Raw genomic sequence first — 12,419 nt, 5'->3', positions numbered from 1 at the left:
GGCTAAAAGCACCAGTCATCATAAGCCAGAATTATAATATTTAACAAATGTTAACCAGTGTAGATATCTAAAGCTTTGGTTCGGAGGCACTATACCTGGGCAGTTGACTCATGTGATTATCTTTTCATAGTAAAGGGAAAGGAAGTAAATATATTCCTCATTTTTAGTCACTAAATGTTTCAAAAACTGTTAATTCAATCAGTATTCCAGCTTCCTGGTACTGACACTTCTTATCTTCACCAAGTGATCAATGTTATGCACATAATTGGACCTGATTTGGTTTTTTTTCTATGCCTGTTTGCATCATTTTTCCATTTTTTATGATTTAAGGCTCGAACAATTATTCCTACAACAGTAGCTGCAGCTTTTTAATTGTTTTTTTTTTTCCCACATGTTAGCTAAAACCCCTTCATCTTCGAAAAAAACCTAAATCTTAATTTTATTGTAGGGGTTTAAAGACATTTATTATGTAGATCTCTTTAAAAAAGCTGCTTAAATATTTAGTTTCTCTTTACTTTCTGTTTTTTTTTTTTTGTTTTTTTTTTCTACTGGCAAAAAGTAATAGTCGTTTCTGTTCTTTTGTTCTATTAGTTGAGAGGTTGAAGTTGTCATTAAGGCAAAAACTAGAGCTACTTCTCTGACACAGTTTTTATCACATCTGCTAGGCCTGTGTCCCAGGAGGAGCTGTGTGGAGCAGTGAATTCAGCACAGGCCCATTATCTACTGTTTTTGCGTATGTTGTAAAAGGAGTGAGACCTCAGGGAGGCTTGGAGCCTCCTCCCGTGTAATGTCCAAATCAGATTTGAAGGACTGGTGGCAGGAAAGCTTTGGCCTTGGGGTGTGAATTCTAAGAAACAGAGTCACAATTAGGTTTAAAAAATTCAGGGATTTTGAGCTTTATCTTGAAATATGTTTTTAGTAATGCAAGTAGAAAAGTTGCCCATCTGTGCACATATTTTGTGCGTTTAAAATATTTAAATGATAGCAGGCTTCAATATGCTTAGGAAATGTTATTTATCTCATGCTCTTCCTGTTACCAGGATTGTGTATCTGTGTGTTGGGCTTTTCGTTTGCTTTTAGAAACCAGCATTTTCCTGAGAACAATTAGTTGTTACTTTCAGTGAAATGATGCTTCAGACTGGGTACCATTCCCCTTCTGACCCCCATACAAGAAGAAGGGACTTTTGTAGAAGAAAAACCCTCCCCTAAATCAAGCTTTGTAATTGCTCAAAAAGAGCTAATGGATTTTTAGAACACAAAGCAAATGGATGAACTAGTGCTATAAAGTTGTATTGGAATACTAGTTGAATTTAAGAGGTAGGGATAAAACTGAAGGTAGTTTAAATTAATGCTATTAAGCAAATTATGTTTGTGGAGGTTTTTGTTTGTTTTTGGGGTAGAACATTCTTTTAAAGAACTGATTAATATTAATTCTTAAAACATTTTGACCATTATAAGACTCAGTAACGTTCAGTACTGGTGCAAGATGTAAAAAGATTATGTCAAAATGAATGCAAAAGGATATTTGACATAAGTATTTGAAATTATTTTTTCAAAAGAATGTGTTGTATCAGGTATTTAAAACCCTTTAAAATCTAGAGCAGCCAGCCTGGATTGAAGTTTTAGGGGTTGAAGTTTATTGTTCTTTGCTTTTGCTGCTTCAGCATCTTGCAAAATCTCAGCTTTTTGTTGTGGCTGTGTGACACTGGCTTCTGTGTGCATGATCTTTTTAATTTGAGAATTGGATTTTATAAGCTGCTTGAGTGGCAGTGCTCTTCCTGATTTTTAACTACATAATTCCATGGCATTTATTAATTAAGAATAATATGTGATAATGACTTTAGGAAAAATGTAAGATAATATAAACTTACAGTAATAATAAATGCAAATTTAAGTTTAAACTTTCAAATCAAAAGATGTGCTGATCCCTCTTTGTTACTCAGAGCTGTGTTCAAGTGACTGGTTGAATGTTTTGTTACTGAGGTGCTTGTTATTGTGTGGAAAATGCACATGAATTTCTGACCAGCTCTGCACAGCTCTCAGCATTTGTGATGTTCTCAGTGGCTCTGTGCTTTTTCTTTCACCACCCTGTGGGTTTCAGGCAGGGTTGTTGTCATGTTTAGGTTGCTTATTTGGAGGCACTGACAACTTTTTTTGTATTCTTAAACCTGTTGTTCCCTTGGAGTGGATGATTTAATGAATTGTTGGCTTAAAATGATTCAAACAGATGAATTCAATATAAGAGCAGTTTACAACTTTGTGGCTATAAGATAGATGAATGTACAAGGCAGATATAATTGGATAATATTTTTCTTCAGCTAATGTCTTAGCACTTATGCTATAGTAACATTTTGGTAATGTTTAAATTTGATGTTGTTTCTAAACATATAAAATGATCCCTAGTTGCTTGCTGGTTAGGTTGGGATCCTGTCCCCTTTCTCACTTGCCTTGGTGCCATAAGGCTGACTGGCACCATCTTCTTCTTCACCCTTGTTGCTCTTCTTTCTCTTCCTTCATCAGTCTGTTGATGTGTTCTTGAAACTCTCTCTGTGCCTCTCCATGTGAGGAGGATTCCATGTTTCGTTCATGGATTCAGCAGGTATTTCAAGCTGGATAAGGTGAAAACTATTTGTCTTTCCACCCTCTCTGTTTAGTATTTCACTTGCAGCAACCTCACCTGTAGTTCACCTCTGGTTTGAGGTCAAGGAAATAAAACAGCATTCGTCTTTTTCATCACTGAGCCATCTCTTCTCTCCATGCAAAACTCATCTTATTTGCAATGCTCCATTCTCTTGCAATATTTGAATTGTTCCTCTGTAAAATGTATGTACTTCCTGAAAGAGGGTTGTGGGGGTTGTTTTGTGTGATTGGTTTGTTTTCCCCAAGAATTACAGCTAAAGGTCTTGTCTGTACTCTGGGAAGTCTTGTCAACTTTATCCTGGCTTTTCCCAGGTTTCCTAATAGGATTCCAAGTACAGGTCCCCAACCTGTTGGTTTTTATGGTGTATCATTTCTGTTCTCTGACTCACATTTATATGTGAGTGTTTTGCTTTAATTATTCATAATTTACCACAATTGTTTATAATTTTTCACCGTTTCCTGCCTCTATTTTAAGTTCTTTCCCTCCAGCTTCTTGTTCCACTTTGAATCTGTTGTCTCACACGTCTTTCTAAGAGCAGGTTCTTTGCAACAGTCTGCAGTTCTTGTGTTAGACCATCAATTTGCATTTCATTTTATTGGTGTGGTTTTGTTTGATTGTAGCTGCAGCATTGGACATTTGTTACTAATGTTCATTTGAACAAGAGAAATAAACTACTCCTGTATATTGAAGAGGCTCTGAAGTTGTTCCATTGTCTTAGAAATGGGAGCATACAGTGAAATGTTTGAAAAGAAAAAAGCCTTGAGTTAAGGTAGGGCTTGCATTTTCCATTTACACGTGAATATGCAAGATTTGTCAGCAGTGTTGAGCTTTCTTTACTATTTCATCTCATAATTTGGGCCATAAGCCAAGTGTGCATTGTGTGTTATTTAACAGCTTTGCTTTCCATAAACTGCTCAAGTCTCTCTCTTGTGTGTGTGCATAGGAAATCCTTTCAGAGACTGCCTCACCTTCATAAATCGCTGCGTGACACAAAAGGGCTGAACGCTGTATTCCTGCCTCATTTATTTGGCAAACTTTGCTACTGAAACCAAACTTAATCAATGAGCTCTGTGTTGTCTCCGATAAGTTATGTACTGGCTTTATTGATTGGGAAGGATTTTAGAAAACCCATGTGGGGTTTATAATGTCAGCAGTGTTTTGATTATGAAAAGAGTTGGAACCTTGGGACGAGGAACCAGGTGGTGTATGTCCTGAAGCCACGGGTGACACGGCTGGGCTCAGTCCCTCCGGGAACACAGTTCATGCCCTGCACTTTAACTGTGGTGACTGGCTGCTATAGATGCACTTTTTGCTCATTAAAATGTTAAAAATCAAACTGCATGTAAAAAGATTTGTGAAAATATAAACTTGGGGATTGATCCAGAAAACTGGCACGTGAGACCCCAGAGACACTGGTTTCAGCTACTGGGTAATTTACGCTTCTCAGCTGTATGTCCTGGATCGTTCGAGGGTTCTGTTCTTTTTAGGGGGTTTTGCTTTAGAGGCATTTTATGTAGGTTTTTCTTTAAGAAAATAGGCATAGGGGAATAAAATAACAAATGATCTATTGATACTTCCTGAGTTTCATGTCAGGTAAGAACATAAAAAGGATTATAAGATACCAACATGGAGTGATTCTGGGTTTGGTTTTGTTACGGTTTTTGTTTGAAACCATAAAGAAATGATGATTTTCCTAGGCCGTAAGTAACACCCACCTAAAGCGTTCTGGTAGAAAGTTATGTAGGATTGCTCATCTTCCAAACAGAGCAGTTTTTAAAGGAAAAGAAAGGCATTACATTTCTAGTAATGAGTTTGCAACTTGGGCACAAATTGAATACTTCTCCAGTGTTTGTATTTCTAACATGCAAAAGATCAGCAGTTTTGTTAATTAAAAACTATTTCTCGATATTATTTTTTTAATAGTTGAAATGCTGACAAAATTTGTCTGTGGTTAACCCGGACTAGTCTCAATTTTTTAGTTGTAAAGCAATGCAGGTCAGTATCGGTGCATAGTGAGTGGTAAATTATGTGCAATACATTCTAAAAGCCACATAATAATATCACTGTAAAATCTTCTTTAACATACAAAGCAGTATATAATGGTACAAATTCAATATATTGCTTCTTTAAGTGGAAATTTCATTTTCTGTGTTTAGGAAGCTCTAATATCAAGAGGAAAGTGCAAAGTAAGTTTTTAGTAATACCCTTACCCTACAATAACACAATGCTGCTGAAATGCTAAAGTGTTTTATTATGTGGAGGTTTTTACTTGCTGTTACTGTAATTATTTAAATCATCAAAATAATGGAGAGAATATATTCTGCTGTTCCGAGGTGATTGCTGACTTGTTGTCTTTTAACACTGTTTAGTTCAGAATTTATTTAGCAGCTACATGGCTTTGTTTCTGAAAACTAGATGCACAGTCATTATTTTGAGGACAGTTTGTATTGATAAGACAAATAAAAATGTCAGCACTTTATCCTCCTGCAGTTACAGTCTTGATTCTTTTAAAATTCTGGGGTTTGTGTGTGGGTTTTTTGTGTGTGGTTTGGTTTTTCCTTTGTTTTAATGTTTTCCACATCAGGATTTCAGTTGTGGGTAAAGGACAACTGTGTAGTAGTTACGATTTGTCAGGATGTTGTTTTTGCACACAAGCAGTCAGTTGCTCAGCACACAGTCGATCTTGTGGAAGCCAGTGGGATTCGGCACAAGGGTGAACCCAATCACAGTAATAAGCCCTTTACTATCAAGGCATTATTTTGTATCAAAATCCATATTTCTGCAGAGTTTACTCTGAAACCTCTGTAGCTCCTTGCCATGGCTCTTGCTGGAAGCGAAAGGAGGCTATTGCTTTGCTTTGCATGGCATTCTTCAATAGATTCTTTCTTGTTCTTTAAAAACAGGAGGTTGTTAAATAATCTATCAATAAACTGTCAAGAAGTCAAAGTTTCCATATCTGCTTGTGCCTGAAACCTTAAGAACTTGCCACATTTTAGTTGTCAAGAAACCTCCAAAGAGGAGTCTGTGAGCAGTTGAGCCTGAAAACCATAGCGAAGAATGGGGTGTGCTTATTTGAATTATGTAGGAGGAACATGTTCTTGCAAGGGAGTCAATATGTTTTCTGCTTCATTGAATAGGTTATTAGATTGATGTAGTTTATTTGTTGAATGATGGCATTGGTTTTAGAAATAAATGAAGCGAGAAGCATCAATTTAGTTATTGGTGATAACTTATTGTTACTGATCAGAGAAGTGTTGAATGTTTTGGAGGATTTGTCATGTAATCAGGGTTATCTTGTTTCAGCTGAAAGCAGAAATATAGGTTACATTTCAGGTCCTGAAATATTTAAGTGTGAAGGAGAATGAACAGTGAATTGGCTGGTAGCAAAGGTCTGAAATCTCTGTAGACCTTTATGGTGGGAGGTGTATTATAGAATTCAAATTTTGAATATCATGGAACAATGTAAATGGGTTGCTTTTGTCTGTGAACACAACCGTTTGGGGACTGACCTGTTTCTGTATTTATTTAAAGTTGTAAAGTTAAAAATGATTAATTTCACTGCTGAGCATGTTTTCAGTTTTCATATTCGTGCTTTTTATTTGATGTCAGGCAAAGGCTATACTTGAAAGTTTCTCTGTGGTGCTGCTTTGTAACTTTTAGGAAATGGTTTGTAGTTTAACCAATTTGTATTAATTTTAATGCATATTATTTTAGTCTTTTAACACTCAGATTTTCATTCTAGTTGCAGGAGGCAACGTTAAACATTCCTGCTATGAGACCTATTGGCTTTATCTTTTGTTATTTGTCTTGCTGATGTTAGGAAGTATTCTCTAATCCCCCGGACCTCTGTTCCTAGGTAACAGTCAAAAGCTGTGCCAGCAGAAGTGGTCCTGCCAGGCCAAACCCATGTGGTTTGGTGTTATTCACTATGATCCATATGGTCAGGGTAGAGACTGTCCCCAGAGAGGTGTTAACACTCAACAACCCAACCTCCTTCTACTCTTTGGAGAATTGCTGGATGGCTCCTGCTGCCTGCCCATGTGTGAATCTTGATTAATTTTTCATTTTTAATGAAGTTTGATCATGTTTATTATTTCACATGATTGACTGCCTGGTACTCCTTCCATGTAATTGATAAAGCCCATATTTCTTCATCTGTCTCTTATTTCTTCAGGGTAAAGTTGTGAAATTGTGTGATGTGGTTAATATTAGATTTATTGGTCCCGACAGATGTATAAATTATCTCTTTTTCTCTCCACAGGAAGTTCTACAGACTTTGACCAAGTTTTGTTTCCCCTTCTATGTGGACAGGTAGTGTTAGCTTTTCAAACTTTACAAGAAAATAAGCTTGTCAATAAAACCACTGTAGAAAATAAAAACCATACCATTCTTAATGTTCTGTCTGCCTGGCTGTGACTTAAAGCACCCAAGTGCAAATTATAGTCTCGGAATCACTTTTTCCTGGGGTTTTTATGGGCACCATCAAAAAAAAAGAAGTTTTAAAAGTTTGAGCTGTTCAGTGGCAGCAGTAAGAACATTTTGTTTTACTTCTGTGTAATGCTTGGTTGGGAAAATACTTGGGTGGTAATTGTCAAATACCTGTGTTAATATCAGAGCTTTGTGTGTGTGTATGTATTTTATTTCTTAATTGCCAAAATCTGGGTAGAACTATGAATTAAATGCTTTACATTTAAAGGCTCTTGACCTCGCTAGAATGTTGGTGCTTTACTTGGTGGCCACTTAATGTGGCTTCTAATTTTGGAGGGGAAACTTGTAAAGTTACAGTGGATTTGACAGGAACTGGGAATGTTTCATTCTTGTCATTTAGAAAACTCCAGAATGTTTTTAGGTTTTTTAGTTTTGCTTTTACTGTGGGTTATTTTTGATGGTTTTGTGAAAGAACAAGGGTTCGAATGTTGAAAAGATGCACCACTGTTTGTATCCTCCACGAGCATCATTTAATTGGTCAGAATCACTTGCCTTGGGTCAGCTTACACACTGAACAGTTGTGATTGATGGAATTGACCTTAGCTGTGATTAAACTGCTAGAAATCTTTCTCATTTCAGTGAAATCGGTGATATTTACCATAGAAATTGATTTTCTTTATAAATCAACATCTGCTTCTAATATAATTTCTTGTTTGAACCCTTATTTATATATTTATTTACATACTTGCTCCTTAGGCAGCTGCTATTTCATAGTTCTCTATAAATGGAGGTGAAATCTCGCTGTGCTTCTCTGGAGATAGGAGTGTACATAATAAAACCACTGCTACACTTTGTAATCTGGGGCTTGGGGAAGCCAAAAGCTTGAATGGATCGTGCAGATGATTTGTTCTTTCAACCTGCTGGGTGGTTCCTGCGGATCAGAGTTGAGAGCCATGGGTGAGGCTCAGCTGGAGACACCGGTGCCTCTGCTGTATCTGCTTTGTACATGAAAAGAGAATCTGGATATCCTGGGCTGTCAACATGAGCAACTTAACCAGCGCTCCTTGACTTGCATGACCTTTAAAAGCCACAAAAATTTATGATTTGGAGTTACTTTTTGCTGATCATGTTTTTCTTTCCCCGTTCCCTCCCCTTAGGAAGTATTTACATATATTTTTCTAATGTCTGTGTTTCTACTAGAAGTACTCATGCTTACTGTGTGTAGGTTTATTGTACCTAGGGGGTTTGTTTGTTTTGTTGTTTTTTTGGGTTTCCCCAGCAATATAACATTTTGAAAGATAAGAACACTGAAAACCCATATGGGTGCAAATGAGAACATAATGAACACTGATTCCCATTTCTGGATTTGCTTATTTGTCTGAATATCACAGACTGTCTCTGAAAAGACTGTAAGCCAACAGTTTTGAACATAAAGGAGAGATCGTAACCCATAATTTAATAATTTAAAAATAAGGATCAACTTTCAGTACTCCAGAAGGTAGAGGACATCCCAAGTTAAGAATATGGCAGCAGAAAGAGATGTGTGTGATACTTCTCTTTTTGATGTAAAAGTACACACGTACACACAAGTGTGCATGCATGCGTAGGTGTGTGCATAGATATAAAACCAAATAGTTGTTGTAGTCCTCTGTGATATAAATTTGACATAGTTCAAAGCTAATCTGCCAGTAAGAAGGTGAATAGTCTTAGATCACTGAGTGCAAGTGAATTTAATGTGACTATGATAAGGAGAAAATAATACAGTGCATCTGAAGTGCAAAATGTTCCTCATCTTTTAGCTGCTTCCAAGTTCAGAATGGATTGAACACTGATTATTAGAGGCTGTTCCTGGAACACAGCAAGTGATGAATTTGCACTAGTTAGTCCCTATTTACTCTTAACCAACTACTGATTATTTATTTCTACATTTCTTAAATCAGATTAAAAATAAATAAATAAACAAAATAATAGCCCAATAACTAATTTATGTGCTTATTTAAGGTAGTGAGCAGATAGCCCCGTAATGAAATTAATTGGTGCTTTAATATTCCCCTCAATTTTCTCAGTAAACACTTCTTCTACATTGAGATGAAAAGAAATTGCTTCTAGAAGCAGCACTGTCTTCAGTTATATGTCAGAGGGGTCTTTACAGTCATGTCTTACAGAGTTGACTAGCACTCTCTAGTGGGACTTTATCCCTCTGTATGTGTCTGAAAAGTGGTGTGTTGGATCAGAGCTCCAGTTACTGTAATTCTTAGTCTCCAGGGCTGTTTTTTTTTTTTTAATATATATATATATATATATATTTTTGTTCATTCTGAACAAAAAGAGAAAGAAACACTGAAGTGGTTTCAGTAAAGGCCCTTCAAATACTTAGTAACTACTCCCAGGTAACTTGTGTGCCTTGTCGGCCACGACCATTTGAGTATTAGAATCTCTGCAATATTGAGAGGTTGTACAATTATTATTCTTAACATAACATTGGAGATACTGGCTCATTGCTCTAATAACTTAGGAACATGGAATAATACCTTCTGTTGGAGTAATACTCTGTGTAAGATATATCTTCAAGATCTGTGGAGAAAGGATCAGTATGAATTGTGATAAAGAGACACTGATATGAGCAATCAGAACTGTGTAGTCACTAAAGAATAGACTCTAACCCTAACCTGAGTTTCCTTTCATCAACTCAGAGCCCAAAATAGCATCATGAGTCATAGAACTTGAGTTTTCAAGTCCTGCTAGAGTGTTGTCCCCAGTTTATACCCCGTTTGTGAGGACTTTTACTTGGGGAAATTTAATTTCTGTAACTATGCTCTGTGTTATGTGCAGTGTTGTGCCACGCTTTCAGTGGAAACTTCTCGATGGGAGATGTGTGCTCAGTGTTATTCCAGCTGAGTCTTGGTCTTCTGACTTTGACATGAAGCAGTGGTATTTCTTTGACAAGTGCTGTGAAAGGACATAAATCTTCACCTCCATGTGTGTCTCTTCTAAGGCTGAAGGTTTTCTAAGGCAGGTGGCATAAACTGAAGAAGTTCTGTTGCCTCTGCCAGATCACTTCAAATGATGATCGGACACCAAGATCTTTAGGATAGTGAAGATCATCTGTGTATCTTATCATTCTCTGGGCTGAAGGTTTTGGCACTCATTGACACAGATTCTTAATTCTTTATATATTGATTCTTTTTATGTGTTCAAAATCACCAGGGACTAGTTGGCCCTTCCTTTAGTCAGTGAACCATGAGTTTTCTGTTCTTATGGCTGCAGGATCAAGACAGAGACTATTCAAACTGCAGGAGTGAAGAACTCCACCTGAGTCAAATTTCCTAACACGATTAATTTGTGTTAGTTAGATATAGCTAGCTCTCCCTTTCCCTCCAGTACTATCTTCTGCCTGCTCATTTAGAGGTGAAATTCAAGGTGCTTCCACCTTGTTAAGCTCTCAATAGACCTTCTTCCCGTTTGAAAATAGAGCTATGAATAACAAGCATCAATATTAAGATCTTAGGAAAAGAACTTTTTATCTTTGGAAGTTTATCCTTCCATGTGAAGAACTGACACTTGAGCAAGACCTGTCAGACACATTTAGTTTCTGCAGATCACCTGAATGTAAGAATCTTTGGTTTTATTTTGGAGGAACTTCCCAACTTGTCACAATTGTTCCATAAGCAAGCTTTTCTCTGCCACAAATGAAGCATGGATTTTTTTTCCCTGTCCCATAATTTTAATTGTCAGCTAGAATTTCTCACACATGCTCTGCTCTCAACCTTGTTAAAATTAAGCATATAATCCCCTTTTAAAACACCATACTAAAATCACCATAGTAACATTACATCCAAGCTTTACAGATAAAACACAACAGCAGTCAGGGATTTTTTGGTATCCCCTGGCAGCTCAGTGTGGTTTATGGAAATGGTTGCTCTGTGGACCTTCACATTTCAGCAGGATGATGATACCCTGTCTAGTTCTCAGACTGCTGAAATGCTTTTAAATATCCGTCTTTTTGTTCACCTGTGAATTTGGAGCACTTTTTCATCTTTATCACTGCATGTTTTCCTTCGCTACGTGGAATCTACTGAAGGATTCTTCTTTAAACTGGACAGTGACTTCTTTCTGATTTGGATTCAACTTTTATTACTGGAAGTCAGTAAACCCAAGATAAACTGGAACAGTAACCTGAAATAAGTGTTAATTTTGTATCATTATGAGATCTGAAATTAGATTAAAAGTCATTACATCATTACATCAGTCCCAGCTTCACCACTAAATGTCAACATTTCTGTTAAACACTAAAACTACATTTCTGCTAACTGGGAGGTGAATTGGGCTTGGCTTAGGTGGAGTTTGGCATCTCTGTACTACTGAAGCACTTGATTAACTTTAGACAAATGGGGTCATATCTCAAGAATGTTTTTCATTTTGTTAATAAATAGCATTAAGAAACTGCCATGCTTTAAATGTAAAGCATCTTAATTTGAACTTATTTCAAGCACCACTTATTAGTGGTCAGATACAGATGCAAATTGCAGTATTTTTAAGGACGTCTTTTTAAATGCTCAGGTTTGGGGCTTTTTGCTTGTTTGTGTGGTTTGGTTCTTGGCTTTTGTTTTTTTTCTTTTGTGGTTTTGTTTTCTGTCACTGTGTTGTTCCAGTTTGGGCAAACTTTCCTACAGTGATGCTTTCCCCTGTGGTGTGAGTAGGAGCCAATGTTTGAGAATGTTATTAGCTCACTTGTGCTATTCTTGAAGAGCTGTTAAGATCTTACAGTTGAGGCAAATTACTCTTAATTGTGAAAAAGCATGTAAAAGTCCTCCAAGATGATTTCTATAGTCATGGCTGGCTCTAGCACACTGTATTTGTGCTTCTGGTTTGGCTTATCTTCCTTTGCACACTATTCTAGGCTTTAGCTGTTAGAGTAAAGGAGAGTCACCTGGCGTGGTTCCAGCTGCTGAACATTTTGGAATCATGTATCTGGCATACATGCAAAATTGGTAGATAGATAAATAAAGCTTCTACAAGTCAATATCCAAGTGTTGGAGAAGCTTAGCGTGTTATTAAACATTGACTTGCTCTTGGAGTAAACCAATTTTCAAATGAAGAGTAATAAGGAAATATTTTGGGTTCTATGAGAGAACATGGGTTTGGTTTGCACAGTGTGTACTGCGCTGACGGTGGTTGATAGTCATAACCATTTTCATTTAAAGAGAAACACATTTTTAGTATCCTCCCACACTTAAAATACAGAAAAGCCAACCCAAGGCCCACTCCTCCCTCCCCAGGCAACTTAGAATATTCAAGTTTCTAGAGGGTGTATACTCACAAAGTTAATTTCTCCACGAAACACTTCTGA

General features: G+C 36.8%; 1 protein-coding gene across 6 annotated transcripts in view; it reads left to right on the top strand.

The window, feature by feature from the left end:
- DENND1A (DENN domain containing 1A) overlaps positions 1–12,419 on the top strand; it is a 189,819-nt gene that overhangs the window by 43,884 nt on the left and 133,516 nt on the right. For all 6 annotated transcript variants that reach the window (XM_061476666.1, XM_061476663.1, XM_061476665.1 and 3 more), the window contains exon 4: positions 6,903–6,952. In XM_061476666.1, coding sequence (XP_061332650.1) covers positions 6,903–6,952 — 50 coding nt within the window. The remainder of the gene's footprint in view (positions 1–6,902; positions 6,953–12,419) is intronic.

The sequence above is a fragment of the Pezoporus flaviventris genome, unplaced genomic scaffold (assembly GCF_033815535.1).
Source record: "Pezoporus flaviventris isolate CSIRO_AGI_PZ_B2104156 unplaced genomic scaffold, CSIRO_AGI_Pfla_v1 ptg000097l, whole genome shotgun sequence".
Lineage (NCBI taxonomy): Eukaryota > Metazoa > Chordata > Aves > Psittaciformes > Psittacidae > Pezoporus > Pezoporus flaviventris.
The sequence above is the reverse complement of the archived record's forward strand: the minus strand, read 5'-3'. Positions and strand labels throughout refer to the sequence as shown.